The sequence below is a fragment of the Henckelia pumila genome, chromosome 1 (assembly GCF_033568475.1).
Source record: "Henckelia pumila isolate YLH828 chromosome 1, ASM3356847v2, whole genome shotgun sequence".
Taxonomy (NCBI): Eukaryota; Viridiplantae; Streptophyta; class Magnoliopsida; order Lamiales; family Gesneriaceae; genus Henckelia; species Henckelia pumila.
The window spans coordinates 105,439,153-105,456,839 of NC_133120.1; the positions used below are offsets into that span (position 1 = coordinate 105,439,153).

At 33.4% G+C, this 17,687-nt stretch overlaps 1 protein-coding gene across 2 annotated transcripts; it reads left to right on the forward strand.

Moving 5' to 3' along the window:
- The first annotated feature begins 11,899 nt into the window (after positions 1–11,899).
- On the forward strand, positions 11,900–17,289 carry LOC140875797 (uncharacterized). 2 transcript variants are annotated; one of them, XM_073279589.1, is made up of 6 exons: positions 11,900–12,250; positions 12,409–12,711; positions 12,830–13,177; positions 14,380–14,523; positions 14,835–15,050; positions 15,755–17,289. In XM_073279589.1, exons 1-6 carry the CDS (start codon positions 11,944–11,946, stop codon positions 17,020–17,022), a joined length of 2,586 nt encoding a protein of 861 aa, XP_073135690.1. In that variant the 5' UTR covers positions 11,900–11,943; the 3' UTR covers positions 17,023–17,289. The 2 variants fall into 2 exon arrangements, with proteins under 2 accessions (XP_073135690.1, XP_073135689.1); XM_073279588.1 differs by having other exon boundaries at positions 11,901–12,250; positions 15,440–17,289.
- Positions 17,290–17,687: the final 398 nt, after the last annotated feature.

A 17,687-nucleotide genomic window follows, 5' to 3' on the forward strand; every position in this document is an offset into this window, starting at 1 on the left:
TATCAAGAATAGAAAAAAAAATAATGTTTTAATGAAATCTTGGTACAAATAAAAACATCTCTCTCAAAATATAGCTTAAAATTGTTTTTGCAAAATTAAACAAATGTTTTCCATAGCTTTTGGATTCAACTCTGGAACCATTCCCGAGCCTTAACTGGGTCTCACCCATCCTAAGCTTACGACTTCTTGTCATCATCTGCAACTCATTGCAAATGTGAGATCTACATCTGGTATCCAATACCCAAGAAATAATATTAAGTGAAACATTTATAAAATATATCCTTTGTAGTTCGTAACTACTCGATATACATTCTTTGCAGTTGCGCTTCCAGTAACCGGGTTTCTTGCAGTGATGGAAAACTTATTTAGACTTGTCCATCTTTGCATGTAACATTTGGCCTTGAGATCATGGTCCTACCATTTCTCTAGTTCGGCCAACCTTTCCGAAGTTACATCAGCCGGGGCTGTTTTTCAGAGGAGCCTTTTCTAACACTTAGAAAATTTTTTCCGAATTCAGGACAATCTTAACTCATGGAACCTTTCCATATAGTTTGCGCCAGAAAGTTTATTTTGTTCGAGAATTGAAACATGTGGATTACGAAGATTCATCATAATGATATACTGAGATAAAACAGACAATAATCGATGATTGTTTAATTAATTTACTAAGACATAAAATATGGCAAAATTTATTTTATGAATTTTACTCCCACTATTTTAACGGTTTCACTACCCTCTAGTGAAAACGGGAAACTAGTTTTCTTAGTGGGAACATGGAGTCCAATTGACAAACTATAGTCCCGAATAATATCAGCCAACCATAATTTTCAAAAGGTAGAGCTCAATTGCTTCCAAAGCAACCCCCATGTTTTTACCTCATGTCCAATAAGGGCCCAATAATATGATGGCGTTTATTGTGACATGTCAAGATTACCCATCAATATTAAGTTGTGATGGACGGTCGCCATGTGGATCCCCAATAATATGAGTCAATCCCATGGGAGTTCCACCCAACTTACAACATGTGTCGATCCAATGTACAGCTTTTCGACGAACGCCCCCCCCCCCCCCCCAATAATATGAGCCGGACCGTGCCCGCGGGTAGCATCTCATACATTGATCGTTGATGGAAGATAGGAATATTTAAACAATATTTAAATTCCCTTTTATAAATCTTGATATCAATTTTAAATCATATTTAAAATGAGGGATTTTTAATTTTGAAAACTGTCTCATCATTTAGTATTTGTATGCTTGCGAGATTCATACAATTTAGTCTAAACATGCATACAACAATAATATCATATATTATTTAAAAGGATGATCGACCCCAATAACTAATCGACCCGTGGTTGCCAATCACGAGTCTAAGTCCAATCCTAGGTGATATGCAAGTATGCAATGCAATCCTATTACATTGAGCTTCCAATTTACATTTCTTCGGTCTTTATTGTCTGCTAGGCCCACCTTTGTCTTCAAATCTTTATCTTCCACTAAGTCTAATAAATTTACAATAAATTTCGATGACAAGTAAGGGATACATATTTAAGGGTGGGAACGGGCCATAACCAGACCCACTTTTTATTACAAATGACAATTCAAATTGGGCCATAAATCAAGCCCATTAATAAAACCCAACAACAATAAAAACAAATGTAAATAACCTAACATACACCTACAAAATTGGTCATGGCAATCGATCATCTTTTTATCCAATAATTAATTCAATAATTAAATAATTGGATAACATGCAATGACATCATAATTAAAAAGATAAAATCAAATTTTATCTCATCCTTTCATAAGATCATATCTTATCATCAATTGTACCAAAATAATTAATTTTATAAAATCTAATTTAACGGATAAAATTTATAAATTTTCCAAAAATTCAAATTTATCCAAAAATCAATTTTAAAAATTCCGGACTCAAAAAATTTGATCCGATGCCTCGTGGACTAATCAAAAACAATTTTCGATCGGACCAAAAACTAAAATTTTAAAAATTTAAAATTCTGAAAAAAATAAAAAAATTTAATTTTTCGGGCTGCCCGGGAACCCACGTGGGGCAGGGCAGCCCCCACGTGGGGTGTAGGGCAGCCCTTTGGCTGCCCTAGGCAGCGAGATCGCTACCCAAAAGGGCAGCAATTGTTGCTGCCCTTTTGGGTAGCGATCTCGCTGCTGTTCAAATTTAATTTTAAAACTTTTTTGTTTTGTTTCAAATACCGAGGCTAAAATTTTTTAAAAATCGATTAATTTTAATCGTTTGATCAAAGTACGACCTGGCTCTGATACCACTGTTGAAACACGCGTTCTCTGATCACACGGATGTGATACCCGGAGCAGCGGAAGTTTAAAAATTTTATTTTTCGATATGAAACGATTCCATATCGTGGGTATCAAATCCACACGATTAAAATCTTGCAAGCAAAAATATAAATTCACAATTAAATATTTTTACCTCTTCAAGCTAAGGCTTGATTATGGACTCCAACAGAATTTAATCTGCTCTTCTTGTAAATCCCGGGAACCGATGACTTGCTCGATCAATCTCCGGAATTAGGTCCACGAATAGAAAACAGAAATCCTCTGATTGATTGCACTAGAAATCAATCAGATGTTTATCGTAGAGAATAAAAAGATTTGATCTGTCAATTCAGAAAGTTACTTTTCAGAAAAATCACAGACCGAATTTTCTCAAAAGGAGTAGGGGAATTTTTGAAAAATCCCCTTAGATATTATATGTGAGTATTTCGAAAAATACCAAGGAGGAATCCCCCTAATTTTCGAACACTACACCTTTATTTATAGATAATTTCTAGACTAGATTAAGTTATAATTATATTAGGACTCTAACTCCTTAGAGCCCATAATCCATAACTTAAGTCCAACAAGCCAAGCCTGTTATTATAGAAATTAATATAAAATTCATCATGACTCCGATTGATAAACTGATTTCACCAATGTGCACAGAAACCATTTCTGCATCTTTTAAAGTCAAGATAATTTTTCTGAATCCGAATTCAGTGATTTCCAAAAATGCCCATCCATATGTCATTTTAGGAAATTCCACTCCATTTAGTTAAGAAGTCCAACTTCTCTTTCATTAAATTTAACTCTTTAAATTTAACTATCTCAACGGGATTTAGTAATCCATTAATTGTGTGACCCTTAATGGTTCAGGGATACAGCTAGCCGTGGGCTCACAACTCCTTGTGACTCGAAACAACAATTTCCGACTTGCCCAACGAATCATGGTAAGAGTGCCTAGCAACATCGCCCCATGATTCCTTAGGTATCACTGATAGTGCGTGCAAGAACCAGTAGATTTTGGTTAGCGTACAGTACGGTCCCTTCATCCATATATCCCGATCGAATCAACATTCATTGGTGCATCGAGAGTCGTTCGAGATTCGATAACTATGCAATGCATCTTAAAGATCAAATAGTGACATCGCATGTGCTACTAGGAAACCGAGTAACCTAAAACACATCATGTACTCTGGCCAGAGATTCGTCGCACTAATATCTCCTCAGATCGCATAGGATATCCACACTCGCAAGTATGTGGTGAATCCTTGACAACAAAGCATCGACTCCTATATATGTCGTAACTTTACCCAATCCCGACACCTGATGACTCCTATAGAGTCGGTAAACGAGTCAAAGTACAGTATTAGCATATAGAGTCTCAATGATGTTTCAAGTAGTAAGGAATAATGGTGTACAAACCAAAACCGCGGACTTATCCACTCAAATAATAATAACCACTTGGAAAGTCCGAATAGGGTAGTTCGATCATTCATCATATGAATATCCATTTGCATGCTTTAAACATCTCCATGTCCATTACCAATGAAACGTGGTACTTGATATCACAAATGCTAGTCTCAATCTCAAGCGATCCTTATCCTTATTAGCGGACGGCTCAATTGACTAGGAACTGTTTAGAATATACAGTAACTATAAGATGTGTTTCATAATAGTGATCTCTCTTTATTCACTATCTCATCTTACTTACACTATAGTATATTCAAGGTCTTTATCAAAACAACAATAGTATATCACAATATAACAATATGTAGAAAGACAAAGAAAATGCCATTAATGAATGTAAATTATATTAAACAAAGATTGTTTATACATAGAGTCATAAAAGCCCTTAGCCACAAGTTGGCTAACCGGGCACCCATTCTTTCATATATACAATACTATAATCTATATATAGTCACATTAATTATAAGTTTCTATATTTTTGTAAATTATTCAAAAGGTCATATATATTTTCATATGTTTGGTTTTAGTAATTGTAATTTTCCCATATGAATTCTAAATAACTATTGCGTTAATGCCCAGTTATGTGTCACATAAAAGAGATAAATGGTCCATCAAAAGCAGCTAGTGGTGAATACTGCGAGACTCAAAACACACAGTATCCATGCCGTTGATATTGATTGAATTACAACATTAACTCACTGATTGATTGAATTTTAAGGTCGGATTCCCGACTCTTTGGGAAATCTGACATCCCTTCTCATGCTTGATCTCTCCTCCAACAATACAAATGGCGTGATTTCTAGTGCTTTATATGGAATTTTGTGTCCCTTTCTTATATGTATCTCCGCTCAAACAAGCTTGAGAGAAGGATTCCTAATTCTTTCGAGAATTTCACGTTTCTTATTCATCTCGATTTCTCTGATAACATTCTTGAAGGTTGTTGGGTTGGGTGTCTTCAAATCTGCCCACATAACTGGATCTAGGCCAAAGAGATGTTGGGGCTTGGGCTGTGAGCTTATCCATATCCTCTGGCCAAGAAGGTGATAAGTTCATGGGCCTAAAACCAAGCCCAAGTACAACATGGAAAGAAGGGGGCCTCGGTCCAGGAAGAGCTAGCCGTTGGGAGTTGAGAACCCTAAAAAAATAACAAAAAGATCCAAGAATTGGATAAACAAGATGTGAGAGAGAGAGAGAGAGAGAGAGAGAGAGAGAGAGAGAGAGAGAGGAAGAAATCAAAGAAGATCAATGAAGAATGATTTGTGTGAGCTGAGTATTGATCTGTATTTCTTTGTTCATTTTCCTGGTAGGAAACTCTTGTATTATATTAAGAACTCATTCGGAAATCAATAAGATCGGCTACCCCATGGATGTAGGCATTCTTGCCAAACCACGTATATCTTGTCTTGTGTGAATTCCCTTGTCCAATTTAGTGTTTGTTGAGATCGATCTCTGGTGAATCTTGATTGTGAATCTTGTTGATGCTTTGTTGATTGCTATTTATCACTTTGTAACATAAAACAACAAGCCATGTAGTATATAAAATAGCCTACAACCTGTCTTTTACATAATCATGAATGTCTTTACATCGTAATAAAACTACAATAGCGGAAGTGAAATCATAACAGATAATAATGCTAAAAATACTACTACCAATTCCACATCTTGGACTTGATCACCAACCTAGAATGTGTGTTGCTGATCATCTTCCAACTGCTCTTCAGTATCTGGGGAGGGAAGTAAGGGGATGAGTGTTTTGTGAAACACTCAGCAAGCAGGGGCCAATCGTACATACAAATATCGAATATACATACATAATACAAATTCAAATGGATGCATGTTCCAAAACATGTCGCTACAGAATACGAGACAGGGAACCAAACAGAGTTCGAAAACAAGGCATAAAGATACATCATAATTGAAACATAAACATTGAAACAACACTGTTATTCATCTCATCAATCATGACAATTTTGACCAGTCTCTAATTTTTACTCTTTTAAGATGACGAGACCTTAAACGGTTATTATAACCCATCACATTAGGGTCTTATCATATCATGTTTTCGGAAATTTCCTTACCATTTTTTAAGTTGAATTCCAACATTGCATAACAAGGAATCGTGCAGAATAAACACATGTACAAAATCAGAGGGACATGAACCAGAAAGTTTACGAATGACTTTCGAAAACTAGAACGTGATCATTTTAAACACATATATAGATATCAGCCCACTTACTTGGAATCAAACGAAAATAAGGGGACTGAAATAGTGACTTCTTGGCAGAACCTCGCTCGAAATTGACAGCACTTCGATAGCTTCCAGCGGCTCGGCCGCTGGAATGATACACACTTGGCTCGAAACTGGAGCAGAGTAACACTACTGCTCAGCAGCTGGAACTTGAAATACTCGGCCCCTTGTTGCTCTTAGCCTGCTCGAATTTGTGCAGTGTTTGGTGTGCTCTTCCTCTTCAACCTTTAGTAGTATTTATAAACAACTTGAGGAGCATCTGAATAGCCATGTTTTTAAGGCTGTAACAACCCTCTTTCAATGCCATAATGTCCCATGAATGACTGTTATAACTCAGAATTGAAGCATGAGTGGGCTGTTACAATTCATCCTCAATGTTGGTCAAATTATGCATTGATGTTGGTCTTTTAAATTCCCTTTCAAATTTTAAACAAATCTAGATGCATCAATTTCAAAATTGCGGCTGCTTAAGTTATAAATTTTTCCTACATGCACATGCATAAGTCCATGCATATTTTTGGGCTTCACATGGGACTATATGGCATATTGTCTCTAGAAATCCGATCGATGCTCGATCTTTCTCCATTTTTATATATCACTTCACCACATGAGGAGGACGGCTAACGAGACAACTCATTGAAAGCTCTTGCTTTGTCTTCTAATTTAGTTTGGACTAATGCTCATTGCTCTGTGTGGCTTTTCCATTGTAAATCGTGACTTTAATTCCTAATTTATGAAGTGTTTTTCTTATCTAAAAAAATTATATATTGTTAAATTCTAATAATAAATTAAGACTTTGAAAACTATTATTTGACTTTCTTTTAATAAATAAATATATAATATATATTAATAATGAAATATTTATAAAAATTATCTCTCTTTTATATCGAATAATGCACGTATCACTTCATGGCACCAACAATGTTGGTAACAAGCTGTTTAATTATTGACATCGTTATTTTAATTCGTCAAGTTTTTGTGGGAAAAATATTTTCACTTTTTTACAAGAAAATAAAAACAAAATAATTTCGGTATTTGAATATTTTACAAATTAAATTTTTTTGTGAAAAAAATAATTTCATTTCATCTACAAATAAATAAAACTAACGATTTTTAGAATTTAAATAATTTTTAATTAAGATTTTCGTGGGAAAAAATGTTCAATTCATCTACAAATAAATAAAAATAAACATTTTTAGATTTCAATCTTCTTGTAAATTGGATCCTTATCTAGTATTTATGCACATAGTTGACAATTTTGAATTAAGATTTTCATGGAAAAAATGTTCAATTTATCTAAAAAAAATAAAAATCAAAGGTTTCATTTGGAGGTGTACTTTAAAAATGTTTTTAATTTTTTATAAGTGAAAAACTTAAAGTATGTATTTGGAGAAGATTTTTATAAAATGTTTTTGAATTTTTTTTAAATGTTATCCAAGTATATTTTTAAAGAACAATTAACATATGTTTTAGATGTTTTTAAAATAAAACTATGAAAGACAAAACTGAACAACATTACTTTTGAATTATTAAAATATTTGTATAGAATAGTTGTCAAAAACACATATTTAGGTACTGTTCGAGCTTCTAAAAATCACTGATACATATGTTTTTCCTTCACAAAAGATCTTCCAAGAACTACCTTATTTTTAATTAAAACAACTTTTAAAATATTTTATAATTTTATTTTTAAAAAAAACTTTTATAACAGAGTCAAATAATTTTGGAATTTCAATTAATCTTTAGCTAATATGCACATAATTTATCAATTTTGACCTTGTTATAATAAGTAATTTTACAAAAAGATTCTCACCAAATATCTCAAATATGTATAAACAAATTTGACATCAATTCACACTTTGAGAATATGTATAAATTATATAATATATATATATATATATATATATATATTATCAGTTTTAATTCTCGCACCCTAGAGTACATGAGAGGTTTTTGTGGAAGACTACAAAAACCTGATATCCTGTTTTAGATCAAGTGTTTAGAAAACACGGTACTTGATTAATTTCTGTAGTCACCTACAGAAACCTTGTTGTAGATCATGACTAATTATATTATACAATAAGGCTATGTTTGGTATGTGTGATAAGATTATTAATGTAAAGATAATTTCTGTGATAAGTATATTTTTTCAATATAATTATGAAATATATTTATAAAGCTTTAATTTGTTTGATACGCTTTTTTATGATAAGGATAAAAGTGTGGACAAATTTTCATTAGACTAAAATACCCCTCATCCCTTCTATTATTACATATCATTTATTTTTTAAATAAAACCAATGTCTCAGTGATCCAAGCAGATCAAAATCTTCATCATTATCCACTCTCTTCCCCTCCAAACCCACCTCATTTGATTCAATTTGGAAACTGAAAACACGAAACAAGTACCCAAATAAATCTTTGATGCACGCATTGACTTCAACTCCAGTATCTGTACAAAAGGAATTGAAGGGAAATATGAAAACGTACAAGAAAATCCCGAAGCTACACTTCACAAAACAAGGCAACGAAGAATTCAATCAAAAAAGGAGAAACTAAAGAGCATCAGAAAATATTCACCTAAAGTGCACTCGGAGGGGGAGGTTTTCTCGAGGTTTAAGATCGGCGACGTTTGGAAGGTGAGGCTGGTGATGAGTACGGAGCAGCTGTCGGAGATACTGTTGCAAGAGGTGAGGACGGAGGAGCTAATTGAGAACGTCAGAACGACGGTGAAGTGCGCCACCGGGTCGGCTTCTTTTGCAGTGAAGAGTTTAAAGAATTTTAATTGTTTGATTAATTTTAGTTTGTTTCCAAAACAAAATGTGAAGAGATATGTCCACATCTGAAATGGCTCCAGATCTGTAACCGAGAGAGAGTCTCGTAGTGAAGTCTGCAGGAGTGTGTGTGTTTTCTCGACGGGAGAGAGTTTGAATTGGGGTTGGTAAGTAATAAGGAGGGAGAAAATGGTCATTTTGTATTCATTTCCCGGTTACTGTGGCGAATAGGATTAAGAATACCTGCTTCGACGTGGGTTTCAATTTTCGTCCTTTTCAAGCGCAAACAGTAGATTTATGCCGGGCCCAGAGTTATCACAACAATTGCAAAACTCGAGACAAACACCAAATTATTTGCTAATCATGGGGTTATCATCCATATCAAACAGGCCCTAATTGTACCTAATTGTAACAAATAATGGATGCAATTATATATTCTAGCTAGCTAGGTACGTAATTAGAATGTCATTTCTGTTGACTTCAAGTCAACTTTGTCATTTCCCTTTCCTCCAGTAGCTTAACTTACTGGAATACTGTTCCACCTCACTGTGTTGACTTAAGTCAACTCTCACAAAGTATATATATATTTTGAATCATAGGATAACAAGTTTAAATGTGGAATTTTCAAAATAAGAGCCAAAGTATTCGTGAGATTCGATTGTTTAGAATAAATTATTATATATATTGGTATAAGTTTAATTTTTTGGCGTATTTTTTTATATAATATATTGGTGAATTATAGTTTTGAAATATTAAGTTTCGTTTGGACAGGTAATTATAAAATATTTTTTTAAAAGTAATTTTTTAAAAAAAATTATAAAATATTTTTAAAGTTTTTTTAAAAATAAATATGTGTTTTAACAAATATTCTAAAAAAACATTTTAACATTTCAAAAATAATGTTATTCATGTACAAACAAAACCTTATATATTCTATACATGTTTCAAATTTACCATATATAGTTTAGAATTTTAGATTATAAATCTATTAACATACATTTACATTTTATGTTTATTTGTATAGTTGGAATAATAATTTGTGTACCAATATATTAATAGCTACCTCCTCGAACCTGCTGATAATGAATACAAGTGCCACTAGACAAAAAGGCTCTTGTCTTTCAATTACTTTATAATTACGCAATTTTAGTTTTTTTGGATCCTTGTTGACTCTAAGTCAACTCTGTCGTTCAATTCCTTTATGATTACGCAAATTAAATTGTTTGGATCCTTGTTGACTTAAAGTCAACTCTGTAATTTCCCTCTCCTCCAGCTGGATCATGCGTACCTTCCTGGAACTCTGTTTCATCAATAAATTAATGTCAGTTCTATGCTCAAACTCAAATACTTGATCGATGTGAAAAAAATAGTTGTTTGCATTCCCCGAGTCTATATCATTTTTCTCGAAGAAAGTCGAACGAATACATGATATAAGAGCACTATATATTTGGTTTAGATCTAATACAAAAAATAAGATTTAAATATAAAATTTGCACATTTTTATTAATATGACCACTTGTATCATATGTTTGATTATTGAAAAATCATATATTTGTACTAAATCTAACACATTTGGTACTAAAATATCATATATCAATACTACATTTTTAATGTTTTGTACCGATTTCCATTTAAAGAAGTATAAATATTTACTTAGTGAAGAAAAATCATATATTTGTAACAAATCTAACACATTTGGTACTCAAATATCATATATTAATAACATATTTTTAATGTTTTGTATCGATTTCCATTCAAAGAAGACAAATGTGTCATTAATATCAATATTTGCTTACATGTTTGAGTACTCAAAAATTATACATTAGTATCATATTTGAAACAGTTGATACTCAAATATATATATATATATATATATATATATATATATATATATATATATATATATATATATATATGTATTCGTACTATTTTCAATGTTTTGTACCAAATTTCATAAAAATCATGTGGGCAATGGCGGAGCCAGAAATTTTAATCTACCTGGGCTAAAATTCTAAGCTCTCGCGTCCTTTAATATTTTGAATTGAGCTATCCGGGCTAACACCAAATTAAACCAAAATATTCAAATTTTTAAATACAATTTTTTTTTAAAAAAAAATTCGGGCCACCCGGGCTAAAGCCTGGGTGCCCTTCAACATGGCTCTGCCACTGCATGTGGGCCCAGAGAGTACAAACAACTATTTTTTCTGATAGAGACTGATAATGTATTTGAGCTTGGGTATAGGGACTGAACACCAATTTATCCATGTTCCATCTCATTGTCTTGTTGACTTATGTCAACTGTCACAAAGTAATAAATTTTTAAAAGAAGAAATAATTATATGTATTGATTAGTTAATGTAGTGTTCTAAAAGACGACGTCTAACTGTTAGGCGGTTGTCCACCATCCCTATTTTTAGACAATTAAAGCTTCTGTGAGTTATTACATTAATTCGTCTTCTAGGCCACTTAATCGCCACCTAGACGCCTCAAAGTCCGTCTACGGCTGCTTAGACTAACATATAATATTTTAGATTTTTATAATTTTAATTTTTTTAAAAAATATTATTTGACATATATATCCATCAATTTGTATCCGATGAAAACGGAAAATTGTCATGTACTTCGAGTTGAGTTCTATAACAAGGAATTATTGAAGAAATATTAAGTTGAAGAAGAATAATTAGATATTTAGATTTAAAAAAACACCACTTAGGCAGATAAATTAGTTTAAGAGTAATTAATATTGGAGAAATATTAAGATGTATCAGACTAGAATAATTAGATATTTAGGCTTAAAAAAAATCGCCTAGGCGCTAGGCGGTGAGTGATCGTCCGCCTATCGCTTTTTAAAACATTGAATTTACGTTCCATCGAAACTACAAATTGCATAATCTGATAAAGGATAATTATATTGTTTGTGAATGTCTCTAGAAAATATTTACGAGCTTTTAAAAAAAAACGATTACTAAAAAGAATCTCAAACACTATATTAATTTCATATGGATATATTAAAATGCTTATCATATAATTAATAATTTGAGTTAATCATTATCGCATAAATCTAACTATAAACTGACTAATGCGTGTGTGTATATAAGGTTTTCAATAAGACATACATTGTGATGGTTGTGAGGTCCTCAAAATATGAAGCCATTTACGAGCATAAAATTTTTCATCCCTCTCCACATACTAGGCTGTTTAATTTTATGGAGCATTAAGCCTATACTAGGTGTAACTTCTAGCCTCCGGCAAGGCGTTGGAGTCCGTTGCCTGGAGAGGGAAAGACTTGCTCTCCTCAATTTTAAAGATGGGCTGAGATATGCTGAGCGAATGGATAGTTGGGGCAATGAAGATCACAAAAAGGATTGCTGCAAATGGCAGGGTGTTCTTTGTCATAATCGGACCAATCATGTCGTGGCATTGAATCTAAAAGATGTATACTTAATCAGAGGTGATTAACACAAAGGAACAAATTCCCCCCCCCCCCCACACACACACACGGATTAATCCAAGTACATGTTAATTTGTAGATCATGTCAAATTGGCTTTTATATGTACTCATCATAATATTGAATATAATATATAGTTGTGTACGTACGTTGCATGCAGGTAATATTTCTGAAGCTCTAGGAAATCTGGTGGCCCTTTCCTATCTTGATCTGTCGGGTCAAGAGTTGGAAGGGAGGATTCCTTATGCTTTAGGGAATTTGACATTCCTTTCTCATCTGGATTTGTCGAACAATAGACTTGAAGGTGGTATCCCGGATAGTTTAGGGAATTTGATACACCTTTCTCATCTGGATCTGTCTCAGAACAAACTTGAAGATGGTATTCCTCACACTTTTGGGAATTTGAGGTCTCTTTCGCATCTCTACATGTCTCTCTATAATGGACGTTACAGACGTGAATATGGTATTTAATTAACTCGCTGTTTTCAAAGAATATTTTATATGCGCCATGCACTTAATTAGCCACTGCTCTTATAACTATATATATGTGTGTGTGCATGTATTCGTCGACTGTGTTGAAGGTATGATAACTCCTGAGGCTTGGGGGAATCCGGAGACCCTTTCCAGGCTTAAAGGAAGCTGGATTCCTGAGGCAGCTTTAGGAAATTTGACTTCTCTTGTACATGTTGATCTCTCTTTTAATAGTCTGGGAGGAAGGATTCCTGATGTTTTAGGAAATTTGACGTTTCTTGTACATGTTGATCTCTCTGGTAATAATCTCCAAGGAAGGATTCCTGATAGTTTAGGGAATTTGAGGTCCCTTTCTAATCTCAGTCTTTCGTATAACATGCTCGAAGATGGTATCCCACCTAGTTTTGGGGAACTAAAGTTCCTTTCGCTCCTTCTTCTCAGAGGCAACAACCTTCAAGGTAACTTTAATTCCTCCATCCACTAGAAATTGCTTGTTTTAAATTGGTTTGAAGTTTGATAATAAGAATTCATGTCATTCATGATATTTTTGGAATTCTACTATGTTACTGCCATTAGGTTTTAAATTATATATGTATATATTATCGAATGCAATATATATGAATCACACACACATAAACCATATCACATTTGTACGTGCACAAGTTCTATATCACATACAATACTGAGGAGTCTCTAAAATGACAACCATTTATGCAACCAATCTAACGAGACTGATCTTATCAAAATATTCAAATTTAATTGCAAGAATCGAGATTTATTTCCATAGATATCATGTTTAAATAATACTTTCAAGACAATATATATATATATATATATATATATATATATATATATATACATATAAATAGAGGTGTCAAAATGAGTTAGGTTCGTCCCACCATATATACAAAATAAGCGCGTTAGGTTAACAATTTTCCAACCCTCTGAAAGGTTGACCGCCCCCCGCCTAATGTTGCATGGGTTGTGGTGGCTTGTAGGTTAGCCCCCCAAAACTCGTAAAATTACACGTAAGTATGTTGGATTGACCAGTTTCATCACCGAAAATAGGTGGATTGCGTTGGTATTTTTCCAACCGACCAAAAAAGTGGTTCGACCCGTCCCGCTAGCCCGTTTTGACACATCTACTTCACAATAAGCATCTCAAACCTTTATTTTTTTAAAATAAAAATTGCAAGAATTTACACTTGTTAATGCGATTTTATTTGAAAACGCGGCCATAGTTTGGTTAAAAAACCAAAATTTGAATAATATTAAGTATAAGGTACAAATATAACTTTTATTGATCTATAATAGTTTCTACAATAAATCCACCATAATAGAATTTTCTAGATCAGCACAAGATTGAACAAGAAACTTGGAATCTTTGAACAATAAACCATGGAATTTTCGAAAAAGATTACACTGTTTCTTGTACGAAAAATTTAATGATCTCAATGTTAGGCTTTACATTGGTTTCTTAGCTGCAGCACGAGCATGTGTCCAAAAAATCACGTTATTATCATGGATAGATAATGCAATGAACATACATATATAGATTGAATTAGAACATTAAGTCACTAATTTTTAATCAAGTTTACTTTAATTCTGCAAATTGTTCGTGGTAATTAATTTGATGATCAGTGTTCCAATTATTTTGAAGGTCGGATTCCTGACTCTTTCCGAAATCTAGCATCCCTACTCGGGCTCGATCTCGCCCACAACAAGCTGGATGGTGGGATTCCTAGTGCTTTAGGGAATTTGACGTCTCTTTTGGGTCTCGATCTCTCCGCTAACATGCTTGAGGGTATTTATATTATTGCTAATGATTTGGATATAGCCTATATATATATATATATATATTAATTCTGTTTCATTATGAACTTCAATGACAGGAACAAACTTATAATTTTAATGGAGACATGCAGCATGTCTTTGTTTCGTTATACGAACTAGAATTCAGAGGCGGGCTATGTGAGGATCGAATGATGATGTATTTTATTGTGAAAGATACATAATATTTTACAAACATTAAGCATAGAATTAATTCAAGTTTTCTGAATTCTGCAATTGTTCTGCTAGCTGGTTAATTTGATCTGTCTTCCAATTATTTCGAAGGTCGAATTCCTGACTCTTTGGGAAATCTAGCATCCCTTGTCTGGCTTGATCTCTCCTACAACAAGTTGGATGGCGGGATTCCTACTGCTTTAGGGAATTTGGTGTCCCTTACCTATATGGATCTCCATCAAAACAAGCTTCAGAAGAGGATTCCTAATTCTTTCGGGAATTTGGCGTCTCTTGTTCAGCTTGATCTCTCCTTTAACATTCTTCAAGGTATTATTTATAACCAGTGAGTATTGGCATACACATCGCTTATGATCCGTGGAAAAATTGAAAAAAAAAAATGTTTATTTTAATTAATTTTAGAATTAAATTTATCAAAATTTGAGGGTGAAATATAGAATCAATTTTTTGAAATTGAAATGATAGAAGTTATTTTGATAAAATGAAGGGTATTTCAGGGAAATAAAATTTTTACCATGGCCTCTCATCCTGTTAGTATAAGGTACTCATGTATTGTTAAAAGTAATATATTATAATGATGATGATATAATTGTAATTTTCATTTAGGCAATTACCAAATTAGGAAGCTATACATATAAAATCTTTGCATATTTTCAAAGTTATCGTTGAGCTGATTTTATATTCCTATTGTTTTGAAGGTGAGATTCCGGTTACTATGGGGAATATGACAACACTTTCATCTCTTGATCTCTCAAATAACATGTTTGAGGGAAGTATTCCTAATGCTTTATGGGCTGTGTCATCTCTTTCTGCTTTCGACATCTCGAATAACAGCATTTTCGGCACCATCACGAATAGTTTTTGGGAAAATTCGAGTGGTTTGATATTTTTAGATATGTCGCACAATCAGATTTTTGGCCCCGTGCCTGATTTATGGTCGAATTTCCCTAAGCTGCTTACAATGGACTTGAGCTTCAACGAGTTTAATGGTTCGTTACCCCGTTTCCCTCCAGGTTTAGAAGTTATGAAGTTAAGGAACAATAAGATTTCGGGGACGCTGAATGGAATTTGCAGTGATACCAATGTTTCTGATACAAAACCATATAATTTGAATCTACTTGATGTTTCGAACAACCTACTATCAGGTGAGCTTCCTACTTGTTTGCATAATTTGGAATCACTCATGCATATTAATTTGGCGAACAATAATTTCTCGGGTGAGATTCAAGACACATTCCGCTGGCCGCGTTCTCTTTCTTCGCTGCATCTATGGAACAACAGTTTTCGAGGGGAAATACTGAAATCACTAAGAGGTTGTAGTGGTTTGCATTATTTGGTTCTAGGAAAAAACTACTTTAGGGGGAAAATACCAGCTTGGATAGGAGAAAGACTATCACACTTGAGTGTTCTAAGTCTGGCATCCAATTATTTCTATGGTAGTTTACCTTCAACCTTGTGTAATCTTCAAAATCTTCAGGTTTTAGACATCTCTTCCAATAAGATTTCTGGGATTATACCAAGTTGTTTGAATAATTTAATGTCTATGCATTCTGACGAAACGATCCTTGGAACAAGGAAGCACAATTCTACATTATATTCATGGGCACCTCCAGGTGAAGATGACCGTGTAAACGTAGAGTGGAAAGGCAATGAGGCCGAAGAGAACCCTGAAACTCTTTTATTTTTGAAATTCATTGATCTTTCGGGCAACAATTTAGTTGGGGAAATCCCAAATGAAGTGACGGATCTCGATGGACTTATTGCCTTGAACCTTTCTGGCAATCACTTGGTGGGATCCATTCCACGTGACATTGGTAGGTTGCAGCTGTTAAACTTTCTTGATTTGTCCAAAAATAACCTTACTGGTAGCATTCCAGACGTTCTTTCACAAATGAGCCACCTCGGAGTATTGAACTTATCGTACAACAATTTATCGGGCAAAATTCCTTGGAACAGTCACTTGATGACTTTCAACTCTTATTCATTCTTGGGAAATCCTAAACTATGTGGTGCTCCTCTCTCATATCCTTGTCCAGGAGATGATGAAAAACATGTTAAGCCAAACTTTACCAACAATGCTGATGGAAAGGATGTGGACAAGTTCATATCTAAAGGATTTTACATTAGTATGATGTTTGGGTTTATTCTCGGATTTTGGTGTGTCTTCGCGGCACTTCTTCTAAACAGAACTTGTAGATTTGCATATTTTAGGATGCTTGTTGCTGTCAAAGACTGGTTGTATGTAAAGATTGTCGCCTGCTACAATCGTTGGCACGGTTAATTTTAAAATTTTAATTAGTGGATCGTGACACACTTCCTCGAAAGCTAATTTCTTTACAACAATATATCTCATTCAAAAAATTTGAAGGGTTAATATGTTTTTGTTTTTATTTTTTATAGGCTAAAATCCATTAACCAATGGAATATAATTTTCGATTTTTGGCGAGGGTTCATAAATTTTTTTTAAGTAGATTTCATGCGAGTCAATTGTTGGTTGGAGACTTTTATTGACTCAAGCGTAATAAAAAAAATATTTATTTTAATATAATTATGTTTTATTTATTTTAACATTTAGTTTACTTGTATAACATGTAAACTGCATAGATAAAAACCTTCAATATAATATAATAAATAAATATGATATTGTATGTGTGATGAATATAATGAAACACATATTTTAGTTATTGTATATTCTAACTAAGTTTTTACTCAAATGAGTCGTCCAAAAAAAGGATAAAAACCGCTTGATCTTGAGACCAGAATCTATGATATTGCGTATCACGCTCATTCGTATGAACATGGAGATGTTCAAACATACAGATTGATGTTCATACGATAAATTCTTTGAACTAAGGAAATTTTTTTGTTTAGAAGCAATCCCTTCACTCTGATGTTTGAATTCTTCAGCTGTCTTGTATGGACATGGAGATGTTCAAACATAGAGAC

Excerpts from the sequence above, each read along its gene's own strand:
- LOC140875797 (XM_073279588.1), top strand. The coding sequence starts at position 11,944 with ATGAAGCCATTTACGAGCATAAAATTTTTCATCCCTCTCCACATACTA. Across the intron at positions 12,251-12,408 it reads AGATGTATACTTAATCAGAG|GTAATATTTCTGAAGCTCTA; the intron begins GTGATTAACACA and ends CGTTGCATGCAG. Across the intron at positions 15,051-15,439 it reads CTCCTTTAACATTCTTCAAG|GTGAGATTCCGGTTACTATG; the intron begins GTATTATTTATA and ends ATTGTTTTGAAG.